At 42.3% G+C, this 27,217-nt stretch overlaps 1 protein-coding gene across 3 annotated transcripts in view; it reads right to left on the bottom strand.

The window, feature by feature from the left end:
- Positions 1 to 18,795: 18,795 nt before the first annotated feature.
- The window catches only part of Cd44 (CD44 molecule (IN blood group)), an 88,823-nt gene continuing 80,401 nt past the window's right edge, over positions 18,796 to 27,217 (bottom strand). For all 3 annotated transcript variants that reach the window (XM_021183489.3, XM_021183498.3, XM_021183532.2), the window contains one exon: positions 18,796 to 21,903. In XM_021183489.3, the coding sequence (XP_021039148.1) occupies positions 21,699 to 21,903 (205 nt within the window). In that variant the 3' untranslated portion in view covers positions 18,796 to 21,698. The remainder of the gene's footprint in view (positions 21,904 to 27,217) is intronic.

Here is a 27,217-nt window from a genome sequence, read left to right as displayed (position 1 = left end):
CAGTGTCGGCCAGTTCTTCTCCAAAGGATGACACAGACTAGGAGAGACTTGAGTGAAGCCAAGAAACCAGCACTCCTGGATCATAGGTGAGAATCTATCAATTTGTGTGAGCCAAGTGTTGCTTTGTTAATGACAAAGAAGCAAGGAAAGATGAAGAAAGTCTAATCTGGAGTGAATATAGAAGTAACAATTGTAGACCGGAAGTTAAGACTCTGAAGATTTCTGTAAACACGACTGTGAGTTTCCGTTACTGGAGGAAATACCCTCTAGAAATCCACTTACAACGAGAAGAGGTTTCTTTGGCTCAGGTTTGGAGGCCAAGGCTTATTGATGCTTTTGCTTTTCGGCCTGTGCCAGTGAAGCACAACAGGATAGGAAGCACCTGATGGAGCTTAAAGCTCCAGACTTTACGACTAGGTTGAGAAAGAGAGAATGGGGAAGAGGCAGGCTGCCACATTCACCTTCAGGGCATACCCAAGTGCCAGAAAGGCTCTTAGCAGATCCATGCCTCAAAGTTTCCACTGGTTCCCATTATTTCCAAGCCTTGAACACATGGGCCTTTAGGGGACATTCCAAACCTACTTCAATAGGTCAACTCTTTGGCACACTTGAAACACCTGATTTAAATTAGAAACTTTCCCAGCTTTTAACATTGAAATTTAAATGCTTTCATCTAGGTAAACGAAGGTAAACTAAAGTGTGTGTGTGTGTGTGTGTGTGTGCACGCGCACGTGCGGGTACGAATGCTGGCAAGCACATATGCATGGTGTATAACTTCACATTACAATAGGATAAATGTCCCCTAAATCTGAGCCATAATGCTACATGGATTTGTAAACCTATATGACTCTTTTTTTACCCTGTATCCTCCTGACCCATACTCTGCTTCTTAATCAATAGTTTGCATTTAGAGAGATGGTTCAATAGGTAAAATACTTGCATACAAGCATGAGGCCCTGAGCTTGGATCCCCAGCACCTTCATAGAGAACAAAGCATAATCTCATATACCTGGAATTCCACTTCTGGGGTTGTAGAGACAGGAAGATTCCTGGCATTCATTTGCAAGTCAGTCTAACTGAAAATTAGTGAGCTCCAGGTTCAATGAGAAGCCCTGTCTTGAACAATAAGGAAGAGAAACATAAACACTTGATATTGATCTCTGGGCATGTATACATGAGAGTGGGGAGGGAGGAAAGGTGGGAAGAGAGGAGGGGGGAGGGAGAGGAGAGGAGAGGAGCTTTGGAAGCTTATAAAAAAAGAACTGAGAACACATGTAGCCACATGCACTCCCTGTCCCCTCTGCTCGGCACAGTGTTTCTCAGTCCATCCATAGCTGCCACTTGTGATATGATAACATGGTAATATGAGAACATGTGAATATGCTGCAATTTGCTACTTGACTTCTTGCTAATGAACACTTGCCACATTTCTTGGTGTTTCTTCATATAAAATGGAGCTGATGTGAACATCTGTCTGTATTTCCTGTGTGCATCCCCAGGACAGAGTGGGTGCACTCTGAGACTTACTAGCAGTGGTGATGATGATGATGACACATATGTATGTGTAGCTAAAGAGCTCTTGCTCAGACTCTCCACAACCTCCTCAGGGTGGGCCCCCCTTGATGAACCTAGGAATCTAAACACTGTTGCCTGCTTTAGGGAGTCAGAATCTCAGCAGAGACACCAAGGCGTGCAAAGACATTAACAGGAGGGGACTTAAGTTTAAAAGCAGAGACCCTCTTTCCTTGGACTGCACAGGAGCACAGATGAGATTTATGAAGAATTGTGTGAGCCTGGCTCCTCTTCATTCTCATTCTATTCATAAAATATCTCTCTCTCTCTCTCTCTCTCTCTCTCTCTCTCTCTCTCTCTCTCTCTAATATGATAATAGCTAGCTAGCAAGACTAGCCCTTCTTGATCCTTGATGTCTTTTTTTTTTTTTTTTTTTTTTTTTTGGTTTTTCGAGACAGGGTTTCTCTGTGTAGCCCTGGCTGTCCTGGCACTCACTTTGTAGACCAGGCTGGCCTCGAACTCAGAAATCCGCCTGCCTCTGCCTCCCGAGTGCTGGGATTAAAGGCGTGCACCACCACGCCCGGCGATCCTTGATGTCTTTACTGAGTTAAATGCATAAAGCCTCATGGCTCTGCTGTTCACTGTCTTATAAATTGCCATTTCCAGACAAAGTCACAAAAGATTCTGCCCAATAACCGCCCATAGCTCCTTCGGCTACATTCCAACAAAGTACTACAAACTAGGCATTTAGAAACTACAGATTATTACTTCTTATCTTTCTAGAGGCTGGACATCTGATCCCAGAGGACAACATGGGTTCTGGGAAGGACACCTGTTGGGCTTGAAAGCTGTTGTCCTCTTTTGTGTCTTTATATGGAAGACAGAGGGCAAGAGACATCCCTGGAGTCCTTTTAACAAGGGTACTGATCTCATTTGAGGGTTCTGACCTCTTGACCACTTTCCAAAGGCCCCACTTGCTGATGCCATCAGTGTGTCTGTTGGGATTTTTCCAAAGCACAACCACTAGGCTTATTGTAGCCTTACTGCCTGAGGATAGAGGATGGTAAGTCATAAAGGACAGTGGCCTTGAAGAGGAAGCACTGTGGAGTGGCTGCCCCTGAAGCATGAACCTGTAGCTATCTCCTAAGCACAGTGATTGTGAACAGGAAGTGAGGCTCTGCGCACTGAAGAACAGAGCCATCTAAGACAATGTTCAGCTATCTCTGGGGAGCTTCAGCAGGGCTTCATCAAATTTCTCAGCCCAGGCAAGAAGGCCAGGAGGCTGTGTGGCCCACAGAGTTGACGTGTGTCATTCAAGAATAGAAGACTGGGGAGTCCCTGGCAAAAATGAAAGTTCTTCTAGCTTTATAATTTCTTTCTGGTAGCTTAAAAAAATAACTTATTTTACGTGAATCGGTGTTTTGCCAGTATGTATATCTGAGTGAGGGTGTTACGGACAGTTATGAGCTACCACGTGGGTGCTGGGAATTGAACCCAAGTCCTCTGGAAGAGAAGAAAGTGCTCTTATCTGCTGAGCCATCTCTCCAGCTCTCTTCCTCACAGTTTTGAAAGTTTGGTTAATCCATTCTTTCACTGAGGCAGTGAGGAGTCATAGCTTCGCAGTCCCTGTAAGGCAAACAGCTTAAGTGAGGATCAATGTCCGTGAAACTTGTCCAAATGATATGAAAATGATATGACATTCATGCTTGGACACACACACATTTAAAAGCAGAATGATATAGTCTGCAAAGTAGACAAAGAAAATGTCTACCACTGCTTTTCCCTCCTTCCTCACCATTCTTCCATTATTTAGGGTAACAAAATTGTAGTTTTCCATCTATTGTCTGGTGGTGGTGGGGAATCTAGTAGTTTTCAGTTAAGGGGGAATGCAAATGTATAGTTGCCCTCATTGGCTGCAAAACCAAGCTTTGCTGAGCTTCTCCAGGGCACCAGCTTGCAGGTTTCCCACTGGCCTCCAGCTAAACTGTTTTTATTTTTTGGAACATAGGATTCCTTCCTCACCTGATACCAGGCCTCCTTCTCATCTCAGAGAGGAAGACGGGTCATACTCCACTGTGAGGTGATAAAGGACCTGGAGGGAGATGGAATATCTCAAGGCTAGCTTGTGTCTTTTTGCAGATGAAGATACCAGCATCTTCATTTAAGTGAGCTAGTGGTAAGAGGAATACTAGTCAAGGTTAAGTCCCATGTCTTTTCACTGCTGTGGGGTCATTGAGTATTTATTTAGCCTTGCTTAATTCCTCCAGTTTGGTCTTTTCCCATCTACATCACCCAGGCATTACTGTATAGTCTTCATTCAACTGCCCTCCCCCAAACCTGAGTTTTGCTGCCACACTTTGACCTCTACTGAACTAGTCAGGTATAATGCGTCCTTTTCTCTAGAGAAGTTTCATGACCAATCTGAGGTCACATTGTCTGCTACTCAGGATGCCCTCCACTGCATGGCAAGGCTCTGTGCTCAGCAAGGAGGGAAGGCATAGGGTTTCTTCAAGGAAAAGCAGCAAGTCTCGGCCTGGTCAAAAGGTCTCTCAGTGGGATGGGATGGTGAAATTCCCACCCTCCAAATGAAATAGGGATTTTGAGAAATGAAGCAATTTTTTCTTTCCTGGAGAGTCCCTTGGGGAGTTCCCAACTCAAAGTGCTCATGTCCTCATAGAGACAAATGTCATGAGAAAAAACATTTCTGTGGAATGTGCCCAACCCAGAAGAAGCATTCAGAACACTTTGGCTGGATCTTTTTCCAGTAGCCGCCTTCCTCTCATTCTTTTCTCCTCTGCGTCATGCTCACACGCAGATGATGTTCACACTTCTCTCCTAATAGCTCCAAAGAGCAGAACTTGTAAGAAACTTGAGAGAGCACCTTGGTCTTGGAGTTTATCAGTTGCTCCATAATAAATAAATAATAATAAAGTAATAGTGAATATATTATTTTTAGTGATTTTCATTTGTATTATCATTTTTATTTAAATGTTTGTATATGTGAAAGTATGTCATGTGTGGTATGTCTCCAGAGGCCAGAACAAGGCATGAGTGAGTTCTCTAATTGAGATCCATGGTTTCTGTGGCATTACATTTCTTCTTTTGGAAAAGGGGTAGGGTGTGTGTGTGTGTGTGTGTGTGTGTGTGTGTGTGTGTGTGTGTGTGCTCAGCTGTGTATGGGGATGTAAATGTGTGTATGTGCATGTATGAACGTATATCTGTGCATGTCTATGTGGAGGGAAGGCATTGCCTACCTTATTTGGAGGCAAGAGCTCTCACTAGGACCTGGGACTCTCCAGTTTACCTAGGCTGGCTCCAATAATCTCTGCTTCCCCAGTGCTTAGGCTGTAAGTGCACATCAGCACACCCAGCTTTTTATGTAGGTGCTGTGGGTCAAACTCAGGCTCTCACAAAGCACTATGCCGACTGAGCCATCTCAGATTAGCCATCCGGGATTAGAGATTTATTTATTTTTATTTTATGTGTATGAGTGCTGTCAGAATATATGTGTGTGCAATGCCTTTGGAGGCCAGAAAAGGGCATGTGATCTCCTGTACTGGAGTTACAGCCCATTGTGAGCCACCATGTGGTCCTCTAGAAAAGCAACATGTGTCCTTAACCACTGTGCCCTATTAATATACTTGAATGAAATGCCCTCATATGCTAGCAGCTACAATCACAGGCCTTTAAAATAAAAGTCTCTTCCTATAGCTGGATGATGAGCAGAGTGAAAGAGACTCCGAAGCACTCAGTTCTAAATGGGATGCCTTCATCCAAGCCATCCCTAAAAGGATCACGGATCAATTGAGTAGAGGAATCAAAGAGATTATACGGACCCAGGGCAGTGGCTGACTCAGACACAACAGGACAGACGCACATAGGAACACACAGGCATGGTGGCAACGCATAGGACCAGCAGAGTTCAAGTCAGATGGGATCCCAGCACTTATACAGAGTAGTGGGCATGGGGGGTCCACTTGTAACCAAGCAGACATTTACAAATGATGTCTGTTGGCAAATGGAAAATCAGGTTCGTTTCGTTTTGTTTTTGTTTTGTCACTGGGTATATCAAACAGACTATATGGCAGCACCCCTGCTCAGCAGGAGGTGGCCAACACAAAGGGAACTCCGTGATTTCTTTTTTCTCTGGGTTTTTTGTTGAGGATTTTTTTTTCTTATTGGTTTTGTTTGTTTGTTGCTTGTTTGTTTTTGAGAGTGAGAGAGATTGAGACCAGAAGAGAGACCACACAGGAAGAGTGAGGGGAACAGCTGGGTGTGTGGTACATAGGGAGGTGGGGAAGGACTTGAAAGGAGTTGGGGGGAGGAGAAAACTTGAGCAAAATATATTGTATAAAGAACAGTTTTTGTTTCAGCTTAGATATTTTTCTGCAGTCAGTTCATTATAAAAAAACATAAGAGGCTTCTTATGCACTAGTCACAAATGATGTCTAAGAAGATATGTTGGATAGACATGAAGACTTCCTTGCAAGACAGACCCAGGAGAAGGTAGGAGAGATGGCCTCTGCTAAGATGATGAGATCTGCTGAGGTTTACCAAAGCTGGCAGAAACTTCAGAATCACATAGACAAAAAATTTTTACTGTATCAATTTCAAATTAAAAGTAAGGTTATTTTTAATCTAATCTGGGTGTGTTGTTGTGTACTTTAATCCCAGCACCCAGGAGGTAGAAGCAAATGGATCTATCTCTGCCAATTCAAAGCTAGCCTGGTCTACATAATGAGTTCCAAGTCAGACAATGCTACACAGTGAGACCATGTCTCAAAAACATCAACAAATAAACACCAGAATTCACGAGCAATAGTAACAACCCCTTCCAAAATGCAACAAAACAAAACAATTAAATATCAGCCATTTTATAGAAAACTAAAATGACAGGTTGGTTGACTTCCATAATTACCACAATCTAATGATAAATTTTCACGTTTTTACTCCTTGGGACGGCCATTCTTTGAAGAGATAAATAATTTCTCTAGCTGGGATCTTACTTTAGGAAAATGTCACGTAGAACAGACAGAGCATACTCTTGTCCAGCATTTACTGACCATGTTTTTATACAGTAGTCTAAGTATAAACATAAATATAGAGATACTCGAATTATTGGTGGTAGGTAGATAGGTAGGTAGATAATAGATGGAAATAGATCAGATAGATACAAATAGATGATAGAAATATATGGTAGATAAGAGAGGATAGAAGATAGATAGATAGATAGATAGATAGATAGATAGATAGATAGATAGATAGATAGACAGACAGATGTCTATTAATTTTTAAACACTCAATGCCTAGGAACCTTCCTAGCTCCTGTTGACAAGTTGAAAAAAACCCTCGGGCAGAAAACATTAAGTAAGATGCCCTCATGTTCAGTGTCTCCTAAGTAAGGTGATGATTAGAGGTCTTCTCCTGAGAAATGTGGACTCTGAGAGGCAGATTAACTTCGAAGGATGCAGCCACCACAGCATCCATCCACCAGTTCTGCTACTGGATGCAGCCTCAATGTGGCTTCGGTGATGACTTTCCTACCTACTCTTTACTTTTGTTAAAGACATTAAGTCCCAAGAAGAGGATGACTTCTATTCCTTACCCACTCTACACCCCATTATCTCTGTGTCCTTGGTGCCTCTGGCCCAGAAGCACCTGCAGTTTCCACTGAGACATTAGGCAGTCTTTTAAGCAAAATCCTCAGAATGGTTTGTTCATCTTCTGTTGCAGGTGTACATGTATGTGCCAGCATAAGTCTCTGTGACCACATACATGCAATGCCCACAGAAGTGAGAAAAGGATGTTGGAGCCTCTGCACTGGAGTTACAGGTGGTTGTGAGCTGTCTGAAGTGGGTCCTGGGAACTGAACCCAGGTCTTCTGGAAGAACAGTAAGTGTTCCAACTGCTGAGCCATCTCTCCAACCCCAAAGCTGTCTTAGAGGCCCTCACTCAGCCCACACTTTAAGTTGTAGCTTCCCACACTGACTTCAGACAGCTTGCTTGCCTGTGTAATCCCTACCGTCCAAGTCAGCTCAGATCTTCCTCTCAGGTCTCTTTTCCCAATGTCTTTGCATTTGTGTGACTGCATTCTTTTGACACATTGCCATGACTGGCGTTTCCTTTGGGAAAATACATAAATGAGTGTAGTTTAACTACAGAGAGGGGGACTGGGAAGGCAGTTTAGTTGGTATAGTATTTGTCTAGCATGAAGAAAGCCTGGGTTCAGTAGATCCTCAGCACCACATAAAACTGGTTGTGGTGGCAAATATTGTAATCCTAGCACTTGGGAAGTGGAGGTAGGAAGATCAGAGGTTCAAGCTTATCTTTGGTTACATAGCCAGCCTAGGCTACATGAAACCTTGGATTAATATAGTGGAATAGAATAGAATAGAATAGAATAGAATAGAATAGAATAGAATAGAATAGAATAGAATAGAATAGGGAAGACAAAAAGAGGCAAGGAAAAGGGAAGAAAGTGAAGGGGAGGAAAAGAAAAGGAAAAAAAATAAAAGAAGAGAAAAATCATCGCAGCTCAACCACTCACTTCCTCTGTAATGGGAGCAGCAGCTCATTCTCCATCATAATAGCTCTAGGCCAGGGTGAGCTGCCTCCTCCTTAGAAGCACACACATGTCATCACTCCACTAGCTAGGTCCACCTTGACCTCTCAGTGACACCATGCTAACTAACCTGCGGAACATATTCTACTTTAGTCATAGGTTATAACTTAGTTTGGAAGCAACCAGACATTCAGGGAGCCTGGAGGAACCCTAAAGCATAGCCAGTGAATTGGTTTCTCTTTTCCTGCTATCTAGAGTGTTTCCGGCTGTCATTCATTTGTGTACTTATCCAACCTGAATGAATAAGCATCAATGTGACAGGCAGTTCTAAGTACTGGATCGTGACAAAGAATGTGAACCTAACTGTAATAGTGGAATACTCACCTACTAGTTGATTGAAAGCTTTATGTAATTCTTGTAATGGTGTGGGAAAGGAAGGGGATCGAGTTCCTTACCCCAAAGTCAGACAAGCTTGTGTGTGTATATCCACGTACTCACATATGTGTTTGACATGTAGTGTGTCTTGGTGTATGTCTGAGTGCTAATGCTATGTGTGTGCTTCTACTGGTGTGGGCAGAGTGAGGAGCGAGAGGTGCTCCTCATCTCTTCTTAACTACTTGCCTTATCTCTCTTCCTTTAACTCTAACTACCACCCTCATGGCCTCCCTTGTCCCTGGTCCATCCCTAGTCCCCATGCAAACAATGAAACTACTACCTATTACAGCTCTTCAGCTTCCCGACCCTCTATCCTTGAGTGTCAATCACATTTATCCTCCTTGGGCCATGATCACTCCCCATGGAAAAGGGTAGGATCTACCTCTGCAGCCTCTGGGTTTTTCAGGGTGAAGCTCATCTCTGGTCACTGAGGGAAGGAGCTTCCACCTGGCTTGTGGTTGGATTTCCCCAGGATTACTGCAAACTCAACCAGTCTTACTATCTTAACATTAATTTCTCCTGGAAAGTCCCTATTCTGACCCAGATAACAAGTACAATTGCTCCACTTCATATTGATATTCATTCTAGCAAAATTAACACCTAACTTATCATGCAAAATAAAAATAATTATTCCTATCTTGCCTCTATGGTAATTTATCAGACATTACTATACACCAAGGAATACATCTAAGACACATTTCTCTAGATGCTGGAGATGGGTGGGATATCTCAGCCTATTCAGCCACAATGACATTATTTGAAGCACAACCCACTATTGGACTTGCTAAAATATTTAGAATTTATTTGTGGCACAGAAAACACTTTGAGCATGATTTGAGCTTAAATCCCCAATGATACCATAGTAACATTATCCTAGCCGCTGGTCACATGGTCTGAAGAATCTACTCCTATTTAAATCTCAGTTATGTTGTATACCACAGGCATCTGGACACTGCGTTACTATTCAGATCCCTGAAACAATTTGAAGGATCCAGTGAGCTAGGTTTCTCTTCCCCTGCTATCTCATGTTTCTTGTTATTGATCATTTGTGCATAAATGGACATAAAAATTTTTCCAGAAGGTAGATATTTGTTATTTATCTTACTCTGTAAATAAAGTCAACCAATACTTTTTGCACTTTAATGTTAACTTTTTAAGAGCCTACTAAAATAAAAATAAGCTATATCTTACATCTTTATCGACTGATTCTATATTTTGTTCTAGCAAATTCAACTTGCCACAAGGATAATTGTAAATGAAAACATAGAGCCTAATCTAGCAGTGTTGATCAGATCCTCAAATACAAATTAACATGTTATCTGTACTACACTGTGAATGCTAGCCTTAACCATCAACTTGACACAACCTGGAATCACTGGGAATAAAGTCTCAATGAAGGATTCTCCACATTGGGTGAGCCAATTGACTTAATTAAATTAATTAGTCAATTGATGTGAGAAGATCTAGTTCACTATGGGTGGCATCATTCCCTAGGCAGGGGATCCTAAACTGTATGACAGTAGCAAACCCAAGTAAAGTAGCAAGAATATATGCATTAATTTATCTCTGTCTTGACTGTAGATGCATTTTTTTCTAGATGTTTGAGTTTCTTCCCTGACTTTTCTTACAACAATGGACTGTAATCTAGATTTGTAAACCAAAGTAAACCCTTTTATTTTCTAAGTTTTTTTCACCCAGATATTTTATCCCAGTAACAGGAGTGAAATCAGACCACCCACTTAAAATTCACCTGTTTGTCTAATGAGCAAATCTTGTTTTAGAGTCATTTTTATCTATTTTGATCATCTTGAAATTTGTTTAATGATTTATTAGAGTTGATACCAACTTTCTTTGGGAAGTACAATGAAAATACTTCTGTTGAAAGGGCTGGTTTGTTAGTTAAAAGGATGGGGAGAGAATTCAATTGGTCAAAATGCTTGCTGCTGTGCAAGCACGAGGACCTGAGTTTCATCCCCAGAACTCAGTAAAAACTATAAAAGGTAGAGCATGGTGGATCACTGGGGTTTGTTAGCTAGCCAGCCTAGCTGAATCACTGAGCTCCAAGCCAGTAAGACACTGTGCGTCAAAACAAAATAAAACAACATACAAACAAACATCATTAACAAAACCCCCAAATGGATGGTGTCCCGAGGAACAACACCTAAGGCTAACTTCTAGACTCTACATGTACCCCCTACACAACTGTACCCTCACACCAACCCTCACAAAAAGGATTTGGTGTGTTCAAATAAAAACAAAGTGATGTAGGAGCTCAGAGAGTGTATTCTGTCCCAGCTCAGCCCTGCCCCTTACTCGTGGAGTGGCCATGCTTGCTGTGCCTGGCTCTTCCTATCTGTAGGATGAGGATAAATGGAGCTTTATCTCAGGTGCTCAGTGTCTTGATTTACTTTTCTCACTTTAATGTGAGTGCTTACAGAGTGCTCCTTGCTAGACAATATTCTGAGACCTTTTAGACATCAATGCGTTTTGTTCTCATAACTCTGTAAAACACATTCTATTATCTGTATCTACTAAAAGAAACTCAGTTTGGTATACACTATGTCTAAGACAGTGCCAGGGTCATCAGTTACAAGTCAAAATCTTTCTTTGTATCTTCCTCAGAAAAGTCACGTGACTACGATTCTTTGTACTCCTCAGATAAGGATGTCTCCAAACAGACCAGAAAATGTCTAGAAATTAGCAGATAGTGGGCAAATGATGGTCATGCTGGAGCTTACTGTCTCCTTTCCCCCATGATCTGTGAATCCTTTTCAAATACAAGATGCTGACTAAACCAGAGGATGGAACATTAGTTGTACTCTGAACGCTTCAGCCCAGACTACCCAGAAACACTGCTTCTCCACCCAAGCCTTTAGTGAAAGGAACCCCACTTTCACCTTCTTTCTTCTTTCTAGATTTGCCTTGAGGATTCGGGATTGAAATCAAATAGCATTCAACTTCCACAAAGATCAAAAGGAGGTTTCTGGGATTTCCACTAGGGGGCACATTATCAATGTGCCAGAAATAGCCAACAAGTTGGCCTAAAACCACAAAGAAATGACAGTTTCTAGGAGGTACATGAACCCAGGTATCAGGGATTTTTTTTTTTTTCTGATTCAGAGAAGCTCCAGCACTGAGAGAGACTCCAGCATCACTAGTGGCTTTGCAACTCGGGCTTTGTATTTCTGAGCTTCAGTGGTTTCCCAAACCTTGGCTTCAAACAGTTAGAAGAGAAGCCAAGAGCAGCTAGTCTAGAAATTTGTTTTGTAAAACCCACTGCTTTATAGCTACTGTGATTTATATAGCTACTGTGTTCACAGATGAGACTTAATAAACAACCGTTATCTGAGTGCTTCTGGATAACTGTTTTGATCCCTCTCTTCTTTTCACCCTTCTCCTTTTATCTTTCTGACATCCTTTTCTGGATATTCTCTCTTCAGTTCTTGAGGAGACTTCAAGTGATAGGAGGGAGAAAGTAAAAAAGCAAAGCTCTTAAGAACTCCACTGACTTTATCAGAAATCTGAATTTCCTTCAAGTCTCCAACTGCTCAAAACCTGCCTCCCCACTTCTAAGCAAATGAATTCCAAATTGTCTGCCTAGGTTCTGAGGAGGCTGGGCCCTCGAATGGGTAGCCGTTCTCTCCTCTCTACATCTAGAGGACACCAAGTTCTGGAAAGGCCTTTGTGAAATAAAATAAAATAAAATAAAATAAAATAAAATAAAATAAAATAAAAAGCAGTAACATACCTGCCTACTTCCACACTCCCCAGAAAACAAGAGAGGTCCCTGTTTCCTCTCTAATAGCTATTTGAGTATCTGGGTGAGAAGACTAAGGTGTCAGCATTTCTGGTGTGAGGGATGAGAAACAGAAAAGCCATATGCACCTATCAAATTCTGTCTTTTTGTCTCATTCAATTTCCCAGATATCTTTCTGATAGAAATGAATATTCCCATCTTACAGATGAGAAAATGAAGGCACATCATTGCTAAATTACTTAAGATACACATCAGTAAACAAAGAATGCCAAAGTTGGGTTTGAACCCAGGGTTTGACTTTAAAGACGGTCATGCTAAAACTAGATGTTAGCTGCTTTTCCTGGAGTTTTTGCTATTTCTCCTCCGTGGGTGAGGATGGAGGAAGTGGTTTGGATGGAAGCTGCTGGAAAACAGCAGTCACCACGTGATGAGGTCAGCAGTCTGGAAGCCTGAGGAGGGTAGGATGGAAGGGGCGAGAGATGGGGAGCCCTAACAAGCAAACAAACTACTGGTGTTGAAGACTAGATGTCAGCAGAGGCAAGAAGTGGGGCCCGAGGCCAGGGTGCTGGATCAGACTTTCTAACTCTATGACCCTTTGCGTAGGCCACCATGGCACAACTCCCCACACTTCCGCATGACCTGATCCTCCTTCTTCCAATAAATGCAGCATCTACGAGGTGTTTATAGGTTTCTAAATAAACTCCTTCGTCAATATAGCCTACATGGTGCATATCTTCACTTATGCTTCTGGAAGACTCTTTGACTCCCACAGAGAGCTCTGGAGTGTTGGCCTGGCTTACAAGGTTTGAAAACGATCTCTTAATGTCAACAAATTCAAGTTAACAAACTTAGGACAATAGGCAATAAGACAGGGGAAGTCAGAACTCCAGCATAACTCTACCACTTTCTACTTGGGTGGTTTGGAGACTACAATATGCTTCTCTGTGTTCCTAGCTGACTCATCCATTAAAAATGGGATAAGGATTTCTTCATCACTAGTTGAATGTATAAACACAGACATTCATAAGTGATCAGTACTAGATAGTAACTTTGGAGGCCATAATTGAGCTGGGAAGTTTGTCCCCATTTGGAGGTACAAGCACAAAGCCTGTTCTCAATAAGTTTGCCAAAGTGGAAGAGAAAGGACAATGGGGAAACTGATAAGATTGAACTATGTTAGTGACAGGTGGATTCGGTCAAAGCGGTACTAGGAAGGGGGAGTGTGTTCAATCTGAGTAAAGGTGGGGTAAGACACTTCCTGAGGATGACATCAAAAGCCACGGGTTGGTACCCAATTTGGTTAATGTGTAGCCACATCTTGGATAGGCTGATATTTCATCAAGGATACCAGATGTTTGCTTTGGTGACTCCTTGCTCTTAGGTCTTGCTTTGGAAACAAAAGCTCTTCTGTGAAAATCAATGAGCTTGCCTCACAAGGTGCCTTAGATCTTTAAATAATCTGGATATAGTCACCCTAAGTTAATAACCACACAATTAGGGTCAGAGTTCAGGAAACAAGAAGGGATGGGGAAGGAAGAAACTAAAGACCTACTGTATAAATGTTGACATGGCAGGTAGGAATTCATGTGTGCATGTGTGTATGTTTGTTTGTGTGTCTGTGTCAGTGGGTGTTGTGTACTCATGCATGTGTGTGCGTATGTGTGTGCGTCTATATGTCTGTGTGTTTATATTGTATGAATGTGTTCCTATGGCGGTATGCACCTATGGGAAGACCAGAGATTGATTTCAAAGGTTCTTGACATCTCTGATCATTCTCCACCTTGATTTTGAGACAGGGTCTTTTACTGAACATGGAAGTTCATTAAGCCAGGCTGTCTGACCAGTGAGCCCCAGAGATCTGCCTATACTGGGGTCACAGAGGTTGGGGTACCACGACATGTGGCTTTTTACTTGGATATTGGAGATGTGGACTCAGGTAGGCCCTCGTGCCTGGACAGCAGATGGTTTATTGAATGACCCATCTCCCCAGCCCTGAAATTAACATTTTGAGAGCCTATAACACACCAGATAACACTAAGAACCTTACCTAATACCCTAGCCGTGGACACTTTTCCTGTCCACTCTTTATTGCGAGTGATAAACTACAACTCCAGTTATTTAAGAAATGTGAGCAGGACCCGACTGCTAAGTAGGTGAAAGAACCAAAATTTAAAAACCCAGCTTTTAGTCCTGACACCAGTGCTCATGATCTTTATAATGCTCTGGATACTCCCAAACATACATACTTGCGTGTGTCTGCTCCTTCTTCTCCAATAGAATGGCATTTATGAATTTGTTCATGGTTTTCCATGCTATGTTACTGCCAACATGGCCTAAATGGTGTTTCTGAAACATAAACATGAACATAAACATAAATATCAGAGGTAACCTTAAGCCATGAAAATCTTTCAACACACCCACTATAAACTGTTTGTACTAAAAGCCTTTGTAATTGGTCTCCTCCTGCCTCATTCTTTGGAAGGTATCTTTATAGCTCTTCCCACTGGAAGACAGAATCAATCAATCTCTCTCTCTGTCTCTGTCTCTCTGTTTGTCTCTGTCCCTCTCTGTCTCTCTGTCTCTGTCTCTGTCTCTGTCTCTCTCTCTTTCTCTCTCTCTCTCTCTCTCTCTGTCTCCTTTAAACCTGAGTTGCACTTGGGTTTGGGCTTGGCCAAAACAATATGGTGGAATCATAGAAAGCTAGTTTTGGGCTTTGACCACTAGGAGCTATGTAAGCATTCATTTTCTTCTTAGGTCCCTGCCAGGCCTATACAAGCCAGCTGGTAGCACGTGAGATACATATGGAAACAATCTTGGCATCCAAGATGAAACCATCCTAGATCAGGCAGCGTTTCTCTAAGCAGTTTATCAACAACATAAACATGAATGAGTCAACTGAGCCAGCCCAGATCAGCAGAGGAACTGAATCAACCCTCAGACTTGGGAGAAATACGATAATGTTTGTTATTTTAAGCATCTAATTTTAGAGCTCATCTTACTGCATCAGCAGTTAGCTGATACAAGCAAAATGTGAATCCCTTTTTAATTAGGAGTCAACAGAGGCAAACCATGCATTTGTTCCATTTTTAGTCTGTTCTCTAATTTGGATTGATTTCCCCCTAGATTGGATGGACCATCATCCCCTGGGATCTCCTTCCGCCATTTTAAGAATCCTCTTTATTTCTTCACCCTCACATCTTCCTTTTCTTGATAGCATTTATTTTAGGTAGAATGCATTCACTGGGGGTTGCCTGAGAATGACTGAATGGGCTTAGATACTGTGCATATCTGAAATTCTCCTCTTACCCATACTTTGTATCATAGCTCAGTCAAGAGTCTAGCCTGGAAATATTTCCCTCCACATTTTCTTTAAGTATAGTTAAATGAGTTTAATTTAACACAGGCTAAACAAAACACCTTCCTGAGGTTCATTTAGTTCAAGCTAAAACTTCCAGCGGTGTATTCTTGAAGGCCTACTATTTCCTGTTAGAGTTCTAGGGGCCCTTGGTTTTTGAAGGGTTCTACAGGTGCACAGAGTTTACTACTCAGCCAGGCTTAGTGTGGTCTGTGGGTTACAAGTTATTTTTCTTGGAAATACCCAAGTCTCTGGGAAGCTCTTTTGAGGGTACATTCCATTTGGCAAGCTTCCTCTAGGCTGGAAACTTTCATTCTCCCTTGTCTCTTGGCCTTCTTTCTTCAAAGATGACAAGTGAGAAGTCTTAGTCTTTTGTGATTTTTTTTTTGGCTTGGTTTTATTTTTGAGATAGTGTCTTTCTTTTAGCCAAGGCTGCCCTATCAGACTTACGATTGTCCTAGCTGTTTTGAATCTTGTGAGCTGGGATAATGAGTACAAAGTACCTTATCCAGCTCTACAGCTTTTTTATGCAGGCCCTAGTTTGACGCTTGGTTCTATAAATAATGCTTTTGCTTTCTAGAAAATACAGGATCATCTTTTGCCCCAGAAAGATGATCTTTTTAAAGATCTTTTGTCTTTTTAAAAAAGTTAAAGGCAATAGAACTTGTCTTTTTGTGTGGTTTTGTCTTTTATTAACACGTACCTGGTTCTTAGTCAAATATTCATATTCATAAACTCCAAGACATTTTGTGTTTTGTCTCTTACATAATCTCCCCTCTCTACCACCATAGTTGTCTCTTTCTGTGTTTTCTTGTGATTTGCATGTGAGATTTCCTACCAGAACTCAGTCTTGAGGATACCCATCTCTCTGTTTCCATTTGTCTGTCACTATCTTTGTAATAACATTTCTTCAACTTTATCTTATAAACCTCCTCCTGGGCTGATTTTTAAAATCTGTCCTTTCACATTTGAGTATGTGAAAGGTCCATCTTGAGATAGTGAGTGTCCTTTCGTCCCGGAGTGTTCTGTCCTTGCTTCGTGCTTTGCCTGTTCTCTGATGGAGGTTGCTAATGATGGTTTTTGTTTATTTGCTTTATTCCTTCTCCATGAATTGTTTCTGTCTCTTCCAAGTGGCTTTATCGTATTTGCTTTAGTCCTTGTATTTTGATGCTAGGTGCTTTCTGCAAGGGCTTAGTACCCCTGTCTCTTGTTAATGTACAAAGTGAGGCATAGAGAGCGGGTGCCTGATGGGGTCTGAGAGGTGATTCTTACTGAACAGTCCCTGACAGTTTCCCTGGGGGCCATCATATGAATATCTTCAGACATTTTTCCAGGCTTATAAAATTCCCTAGAAAGGCTGAACTTCTTGAAGGAAGCAGGACTCTGCCAGTGTTCTGAGCCAAGGAAAGAGAGAAAAGAAGGCCAGGGGATTTGAGCATTTCCATATGTACAGCTTCTCTCTCTCTCTCTCTCTCTCTCTCTCTCTCTCTCTCCCTCTCTCTGTGTGTGTGTGTGTGTGTGTGTGTGTGAGAGAGAGAGAGAGAGAGAGAAAGAGAGAGAGATTTATACTGTTAACTGTTGCCCTTAACTACCTCACCTTCTCCAGATGACAGGTAGCATTCTGCTTCTCTGTGGAGTTTGTGAAAAGACCATAAACTAGGCTGCATTGAGCAGGGGCAGGGGCTGGGGTTCCAACTGCCTCTTACAAAGACTCTAAGCTCCTCCACTCCCTCATCTTTTGAAGGATAGCTGATTCCAGAGTCTCTGTGGCACCCAACTGGTACGTTTGGTTATTTTTCAACTCCCCCACAACAGATTCAGGATTGAACACTTGCAAATTTTTCAACCAGTTACCAATTAACCATGATGCTTCAGCTTCAAAGCCGCTGCTGTTGTTTGCTTTGTTTCTTCTCCCAAGCTCCCTTTGAGAATAGCTCTCTATTTCTGTAGTGTCTTTCTGTTTAAGAGGGAGTCTGGTGTATCTTAGCTGGACCTATGTCACAATGTGTCTGAGAATGACCTTGAAATTCTGATCCCCGCTACTACCTTTCAAATGCTGGGATTAACGTGCACAACCAAACCAATCTGTATAGTGCTGGGAATGGGTCCTAGGCCCTTGTGTATTCCAGGCATGCTCTCTCTGTAAGCTCCAGCCCTAGTGCCTCTTCAGAGTGGTTAAGAAGCTTTCCTGATGGAATGAAGGTATGTTTCCTGCTCTCTTAAACTGAGGGACCTAGGGCAGCTCAGGAAGTCACACTTTACAGCATCTAACTCACTTTAGATGGCTCTGAACCACAGATCTCCTGCGGGAAAGTCAAACTCCCTCAACACTGGCCTCAAGTATGGAAGCTTGTGCAGATGTTTGTTTGTTGTTTTGTTTCTTAAGGGGGAAAAAAGATGCAACTCAGGTGGTGATACACACCTGGAGTCCCAGCACTTGGTAGTGATACACACCTGGAGTCCCAGCACTTGGTAGTGATACACACCTGGAGTCCCAGCACTTGGTAGTGATACACACCTGGAGTCCCAGCACTTGGTGGTGATACACACCTGGAGTCCCAGCACTTGGTGGTGATACACACCTGGAGTCCCAGCACTTGGTGGTGATACACACCTGGAGTCCCAGCACTTGGTGGTGATACACACCTGGAGTCCCAGCACTTGGTAGTGACACACACCTGGAGTCCCAGCACTTGGTGGTGATACACACCTGGCGTCCCAGCACTTGGTAGTGATGATACACACCTGGAGTCCCAGCACTTGGGAGGTAGAAGCAGGGTGATGAGGGTCTAGGGCTGGGGCAGTGACTCAGTGGTTAAAATGCAACTGTTCTGTGTGGAGAACAGGTTCCCAGAACCCATGTAAAATGTTGGGTGAGCATGGTGATTCACCTGAAACCTCAGAGCAAGCTGGCTAGCAAGAGCAGCCATATTGGAAGAGCCTTGAGTTTGATTTAAAGACCCTGTCTCAAAGAACAAGGTGAAAAAAGCCATCAAGGATGACTTCTGATAGCAACTTCAGGCTTCAACATGCACGTCTACTCCTATATGTTTTTTATATGCATGCAAACATGCACTCACACATATGTACCGCACACACGCGCGCGCGCACACACACACAAATGGCAAGGTCATTTTCAGCTACACACTGAATTTATTACCAGTCTGAGCTCTATGAGATCCTGTTTCAAAAATCAAACAAACAAAACAAAAACAAAAACACCAAAGAAAAATGGGGGGGGGCTAGAAAAGAAGAAAACAAAACAAAACAAAGGATACCAGCTGCTTCTGACTTCTTCCATATTATTCAGACATCCAGACAATCACCTTCTGCCCCTCTCCACTTCCCAGACCCTTCACACCAGAGACCCTAGGTTCCATTTTTACGACCGTTTAATATTTTCCAATACACACTTTCAATTGGGTAATGTACACAACAGGTTTTCCTCATTATTATTAGTCAATCAATAAATATACAAAAACTGGAAAAAGAAAGGATGGTCTCTGAAAAATCAAAGGAACAATAGAAAAACTTATTGTACATACCTACGCAATTGGCTATATTTGAAAAGTCAACACATAGGACTTACTCAAAGACACAGTACATCATAGTGGGCAATCCCTGTTCTTATGAACATTTTACTTTTCCAAAGAAGATGGCTGTTTCTTCTACTTTGCTGTGACAGTCTTGCTAAAAAGACAGTTCTTGGTATTATGGATGTCAATATAAAGATTTTAAAAGGCTTTTCTGGAACATCCATTTTAACTAGCTAGAACATACAAAATATGGACATGAAGGTATTTTTCACCTCATTTGATTTTTACCCAAGGCAAAGAGAAGGAAAGCCTTCAGGATATATGAGAAATTTATAGTTGATGGCAAAAGAACACTTTAAGGGCTCCTAATACTTTACAAAATCATGGAGTAACTCAAAGTCAAATTGTGCTACCAGAATCACCACCACTATGGCAAACAATGTCCTACCACAACCCAACTAGTGGACTTTTTTTAGAATGGGTAGAGAATTATCTTTAGCTCTGAGTCTTGCATGACACTTCTTGTGCCCTCAAAAGGCATCAAGGGGTCATGGAGAGCTTGACAGAGCCCTTTTATGACCAATCCCAGAGTGGCTTGCTGCATACAGGTTAAAGAGCCCCGGGGAAACTGTTGTGGGTGTGGTAGGCCAGGACAGCTCTAAGGACAGGGGACATTCTAATACCAGTGGAGAATAGCCAAGAATCATCTAGTGTCTATTTGAACAAGAAAACCAGGTGTCTAAATATGGAACTGACTAATAGTATTCACAGAGAAAGAGAAAGTCCATGAAAGTCATGGCTCTGGGGGAGAGCTGGGCAGGGAAGGAGGGAGGCTGAGAATATGAAGTAAGGAGAGCTGAGGCTCACAATGAGTGCCAGAAAGTCCGTGTATCTCCTTTAAAGAACACCTTCACATCCACTTTTGATATAAACTCAAACCTGACTCAGGTGAAAAACTTTTCTCCTTTTTTTTGTTTGTTTTTATTTGGAAAAAAAAACCCTACTAAACATATAAATTTAGTCAACAGGAAAAGTGGGACCCTTAGAAAGGAAGTTCCATTTTAGAGAAAGCCTTATTTTATAGTTAATATATTCTACAAAATACCTAGGAAGATCCAGGAGCAATGGGACATCCTGGCAGATGAATGAACACTTGCCCAGTATGTGAAAACTATGAGGGTAACAGCATTCTCCTTTTGCTAAACCATAAACCTGCTTATCTGGTGATAAGATTAGAGTGGTGGGCAGTCCTGTGGCTTTTTGAGGGGTTCCCCAGGGAACTGATTCTAAGTACCAACTCGCTTGTGAAAGCACCAACAAACACAGCCATGGCTAGAGTGAGATGGGGGTTGTACATCACACCGCCTCGTGGCAAGCTACTGCTCGATATTTACACTTTCATTTCTGTTGGCTTCTCCTTTTATGAGAAGGTGCCACAAGTCCCCACCACAATGTTTTGTGAAATCACTAATAAGATCATTCTCTACGACACAGGACCACAAACGTTGTAAGATATAAAAACTTAATGTGTTCTTTAAGAAATAGAAAAGGGTAGTCACCAAAGCACAAAAGGGACTGAAGCTTGCCTACTCTCACTTCAGAGTCTTGAACAGGAGAGAAACCCCTTTGAGAGCCTAGAATGAAAACAGTGCTCCTGTCCCTGATCTTTAATAAGATTGAGCTGGGTGAACCCAGCAGGCACAGATGCTCTAACGTGCGTTTAGGAGGACCATACTAAGGCCACACTAATGTGCTACAAAGACACAGACTTTGCTTGTTTAGAAACTGAAGGATCACAGCACAACGGGTCAAGATGGAAGATGGACAGGTATTTATTATTAATCAATTTATACCCTGTTATGCTTCTGACAAACTAACCTAAAAACAAAACAAAACAAAACAAAATAAAATAAAAAAAGTCATACTGAACAAAGGACCTCCAGGGTTTGATATTTCAAAAACAAAGATAAATAGCTTACTAAAGATAAATAGCGTCACCCTTTGGGGATCTCTCAGAAGCATCTGAAAATTTTCCAGCAGAAGGGAGTCTATAAAGAGAGTGTGTAACCAGTACACCTGATCTCCCACTCCACTGGAAAGCAATGCCTAAGGATTGGACTGCTGGAGAGGCAATATGGACCCATTCAAATTTCCTCTCAGAGACCAATCTAAGTTCTGGGGAAAATCCTTAACTGGTGGATGTTCCCTGGGACTTTGGGTAGGGATAAGGTTCAATAGGGACCAAGAATGTGCATTTGGTAGAAGCCTATGGTAGCATACCCTGGTAATGCAAGGCCCCTAGGAAGGAACTGGAAGAGTCAAATTCTTAATGGAGTATTCTTTGGGACCTCATTTCAGAAAGCAATGCTATTTTCATAAATTGGAACAGACTCTAGAAAAAATGAAATAAAATAAAAAAGGAATAGAAAATTTTATGTTAAAAATAATCCCCAATAAAAATAATCAGTAGCACATCTGTTAAGGGTCCCAGCTCCCAGTAATGACAAGTAACGGTGTCTGTTCAAGTTAATGGCGTAGGCACTACACCCCAATCTTCATGTCCACACTCTGCAGATTCCGGGTCTCGTCAGCTGTCATACACTGGTCCGGGGTCTCTGATGGTTCCTTGTTCACCAAATGCACCATTTCCTGAGACTTGCTGGCCTCCCCGTTGAGCTCACTGGGTTTCCTGTCTTCCACTGTTCCATTGCCACCGTTGATCACCAGCTTTTTCTTCTGCCCACACCTGGTAAGTTTTAAAAACATCATCTGAGAAAGGGTGCAGAAGTCAATCAACCAACCAACAATCGTCATCATGACCAGTACTGCTGGGGATAGCATCATGATCATCACCACAGTTTAGTGTGGTCTTCCTATGTGGCCAGAACCAAGCATGGTGCTTTCTCTACTTCATCTTCCTGACTCCAGAACTTCTTAAAGTGAGATTCTCTAGTCTAGCATCAAAAGGGAACTCTCAGGTGTGAAAATTATCTATCTAATCTATTGAAGAAGAAATCAGGAAGATCAAGAGCTGGGCTCCAGAATCTGAAGTTTAACAGTCTATATTTGCAGCTACTCTGGGGGCTGAGACAGGAAAATCACAAGTTCAAGGCCTTCCTGGACTACAACAATTAAGTTCAAGACCAGCCTGGATAACGCAATGAAACCCAGTCTCAAAGAAGGCAAAGAAGACTGAGGATAGAGCTCAGTGGTAGAGTACTTGCCTAGTATGGATAATGCTCTAGGTCAGTGGTTCCCAATCTTCTTAATGCTGCAACCCTTTAATAACAGCCTACCATGTCAAGGTGACTCAACTATTAAATTATTTTCATTGCTACTTCATAACTGTAATTTTGTTACTGTTATGAATTGTAATGTGAATATCATATATGTCGGATACTGACATGTGACCACTGTGAGTCATTCAACCCCCCTCCCAAAGGAGTCGAGACTCACATATAGAGAACCGCTGCTCTAAAGTCAGTCTCTGGTTTCTTAAATAGAAAACAACCGAACAATAAACCACCATACTGCAGAGGCGTCTGCTCCAGCCTTTGAGAGTCAGGAGTGTAGAACCCAACGCTATTATTACACCCTAGACCCTTTAGAGTTGAAGAAACTCCCAGGGGCATGAAAATCCAACAGACTTTCTAAGTCAACACACAATGAAAGAGGAAGGATTCAGACACTGATTCATCTGACTCTGGAGCCCCGGCTCTCCTTCCCTGTGCAGTGCAAATGTTTGTTTCTGGAGCATTATAGCTCTGCAGCCTCAGATAAACCATGAGGACTGTGATCGTAAATCATTTTGATCTGTGTACTCAAGAAAGTTCCGCTACTTCCTCTTTCAGTCAACACTGTGTTGCTTTGTCAGTATTGTTGCAGCTTGTGTGGGGAATAAGAGAGCATCAGTGCTCCAGAAGGGTGAGGCCATATTGACTCTCCTCACGGTCGGTTAACTTCCACAAAGTCCTTCAATAGGACATTTGATACCAACAGAAGATAAACCATTCATGCCACTTTAAGGTTTCTTAGCAATGTGATTCAAGATTTTAAGGCAGGAGAAGGGCTTCTATGGTAAAGTATGACTCTGACCTTGTCCTTGTGATTCTGATGACACTGCCTGCCCCACCCCCCCAGCCTGATTCAAAGCTTCCTCTTTGCTGTAACCTGATTGTTGCTGTGCCTGTAGCAGTTGGGTTAGGCTAATGGAAGCCAAGTCTTACAGCTTCACAGCTATGATGAGGGGAAAATGGACGAACATTTATTAAATGCATGGTTAGCTCTAGGCAAAGCACAAGAAGTTGCTATCACCCTCATTAAAGCGACAATCACTTCCATTTTACAGCAGTGAGAAATGAGGGCCAGGGCACTTTTAAGGCTTGTTTGAGGTGACAAAAGTAAGAATGACTGAGACCATACTCAGACCTCAAGTTTCAAGATTAGGTGGCTGTGCTCTGCCTGGTTCTGTCCATGCTGGAGGTTTGGAAACAGTATGAAGCTGGAACGGTTCTCTTTGCTGCTGGATATTTTGAACTCTAGAGACAAAAATGTCTATTATGTGTGATCATAGGCTCTTCCCTGTAAGACTGCCAAGACCATAAACTTTAATCTCTTGTTTGGGGAATATATATATATATATATATATATATATATATATATATATATACTGCCTCAACCGGAAGTAGATCCTGTATCATTTAGCATAGGTGTGGGTGGGGAAGGGTAGAAGGGAAGATACTTCAACCGTGGATGAGGGCTGGGAACACCACCGATAAGGTCCATACAGACAGCAGGATGCGTAGCAAAGAGCTTTCGAATGCTTAATGCAGCTGTGTACCCTGAAGCAACGCACTTGACTTCTCTGAGCCTCAGCTTATGTGCTTGTGAAATCAGACTGTTAGGACTGTCAGCCTCACAGGATGGTGGGAAATCAATAGTCTACTGCTGCTATTTATTGCTTTTATGAATATTGTAGGTTGAACAAACTAAGGCCTTGGATAATCAGAAGAGAACCTAGGATATAGCAAGCATTCAAGTGCAGGCTGTAGTTGTTAATAGAATGGAAGTCATGTGACATGAACTCGAATGGTTTCTTTGGCTGCTGTCACTGTAACTGTCCTCACAGGAATGATGGCACCCTATAGAGAACTTTGTTCCCCTCCTTTGGGCTATCAGACCATTGTAATAAGGGTCACCAAGAAATTAGAATTTCCTAATATCATACTTGGGAAAAGCAAAGTTGAATCTTGGTGCAAGCCAGAGGGGACCTTGTCTTTGGGAAAGAGATTTCACATCTTTCCCACAGCTTTAACAACTGCTGTGCCAGACAGCCTGGAGCCCACACAATACTGGGTCAATGATAGGTGGGGTCTTGCCATCACTGAAATTGCTTAGCTGCCCAAACATCTTATCCTCTATTTATACTTCATGTCTGGACTCTGGAGCTGGATTTGGGGAAAGGATTGTCAAGGTATATCTTTATTTGTTCCTCTTCCCAATGGTCACATTGTCTACCTTTTCTTTCTCTGCTTTGAATCGACTTACCTGTTTAACTGGCCTACTGAGAATGAGTGGCAAAGCCTGCTTGTTAAAGCTGCCAGAGATCAGGCTAACAACCCCAGCACTCCACCTGCCTTCCTCTACGCATTGGCAAGATAACTCAAAAGCTGGAGGCGAACACTGCCTGTATTATTCCAAACTCTCAGGTGACATAGTCTGTGTTCTTAGAGGAAACATGCCTCGCCTAATGCCTAACTAAGTCCCATTTGCTTATCAACCAGATTGTTGAGAGGTAGGATGAAAAACAGCAAAGTGCTTGTAAGTATAAAAATACGTGAATTCATGCAGGCAGGACCAGATTGACGCTATTCCTCTAAGTCCGTTGTTCTCAACCTTCCTAAGACTATAATACCCTTTAATACAGTTCCCCCATGTTGTAGTGACCTCCAATCATAAAGTTATTTCTGTTACTACTTCATTTCTTCATAATGTAATTTTGCTACTATTATGAATCGCCATACAAATATCTAATATGCAGGATAGTCTTAGGCAACCCCTGTGAAAGGGTCATTCGACCTCTGAAGAGGTCACAACCCAGATTGAGAACCAAGAAGGAACTGATTTGGAAGTGTGTCACAGCAGACAGGTAGACATGTCCACTGTGTTGACCCACTGACCTCTAGATTTCTGTCCCTATTATCAGTCTATGTTCTTTCAGGAAGGTTACTTAAGATTATTCTAAGAAACTGGAATATCAAGTGCTCTGGGCATTAATAAGCACTTTTAAGACTATTTTTAAGACTATTCTGATATTTTTCCTTTTTCTTAGTAATGGTTTTCAGCACAGAAGATGAATGCTGAAGAGGTGTTTGTAAACCAGAGGTTGAATCCAAGAGTGGTGTCTGATGCCACACTACATCTGGTATCTTTACAGCTGCGTCTTAGCGACCCAATGTCCTTACAAAAATTCATCTCATCTTTGTCTTTTCTTCCCTTGAACTGCAAGCACTACAGAACATACAACAAACACAGGAAGGGAAATGAGCCAGCCCTGGACTTATCCTAGAAGGGGTGGGCAGACAAGGTGGGCACTGGATTCAGATAACATACTTTTAGAGCATCCTGGAGTTGATCTCTACTTAGACAAATAACTTGGCAATTGATTTTATGGCTTTTCTATCCCCAAGCCCCTTCAGATGTTTATGCATTCATTTTTGCAGATACTAAAGATGTGCTATCCAATATAGTAGCCACCAGCCACATGTTTGTTTCTTTGTTTGTTTGTTTGACCTATTTACTTTGAGACAGGGTCTTGCTATACACCTGGTTTCACACCCATGATTCTCCAGATTTAGCTTGCTAGGATTACAGGTGTGTGCTGCCATGCCCAGTCTTACATGCAGTTAAGTTAAAACAAAGAACAATTTAAAATCCACTTCTTAGAATTTGCTTTAACAAACGCATCCTTGTGATTAACACTCTAGCTACCTCCAAGCACCCAAAAGAACGCTTTGCTATGCTGCTCTTTTCTCTATTGATGTGCAGCCTGGACGTCTCCAAACCTGTGCTATTACATGCCCACCCTTCAGCTCATATTATTTCTAAATAAAAACTTTTCCTGAGGGGGAAACATCTTACTTCTGTGATAGAATGAGTCTAAAGTCACTATGATGGTAGCTTAGAGAGTAAACATGGACCATGATTATCCCTCATGGATAGCACTGTTCTAGGATGCAGACCCAGTTCAGGCAAGCACCAATCAGACGAAGCCTGACTACTACACAACAGAAGGAAAATCTTACCAAATCATGGAGATTTATGACTAGGCAAAGGTTCCCTAAAAATACCATCATTCTCATGAAAGGGAAGGCTGACGGGGTGTGCTCTACACAGCCAGCATAGAATCTTTTGAGACCAGACCTGAGTTTCAGAAGCTTTCTTTGGTAAGGCCCTGGAGAGTTTTCTCCTTTCCAGACACATCAGATAAATTCTTCAAGGGGAAGGCGCCCAAGGACTGCTACTGTTGTGCCTCATCCAATATCTACCAACACAACTGGCTCCTGATGCAACTTGCTCTTCTGGGGAGCACACAAAGCTCTAATTCAGGCTCCTGGTTTCATGAAGGCAGCAGGGAAAGCTGGTGTGATCATGCCAAGGGTGAGAAAAGTTGAGGAAACCATGGAGCACCCCCACCATCAGTGTCTTTCCAAAAAATGATTGCTTATTTTTATTTTATATGCATGGGTGCTTTGCCTGCATGCATGCATGTATACCATATGTTTTCCAGGTGCCTTCAGAGCCCAGAGGCGGGTGGCAGATCCATGGATCTAGGGTTGCAGGTGGTTATGAGCCACCATGTGGGTGCTAGGAACTGGACATGTGTCCTCCTCTAGCTAAGCCATCTCTCGGATGCCCATCCCATCAGGACCATTCAAATGCTGTGACTCCTGGAGAACTTTGCAATACAAATGCTGGGAGTTAGTGTCTCTGCCTAATGCCACCTCTGGTTCAATGAGCACAAAGGGTGTCCTCAATGATAGCTCTGTGTGTGTGTGTGT

Source organism: Mus caroli, unplaced genomic scaffold (genome assembly GCF_978045245.1).
Source record: "Mus caroli unplaced genomic scaffold, Mus_caroli_1 scaffold_2, whole genome shotgun sequence".
Classification (NCBI taxonomy): Eukaryota; Metazoa; Chordata; class Mammalia; order Rodentia; family Muridae; genus Mus; species Mus caroli.
This window is presented reverse-complemented; position numbering and strand designations above follow the sequence as displayed.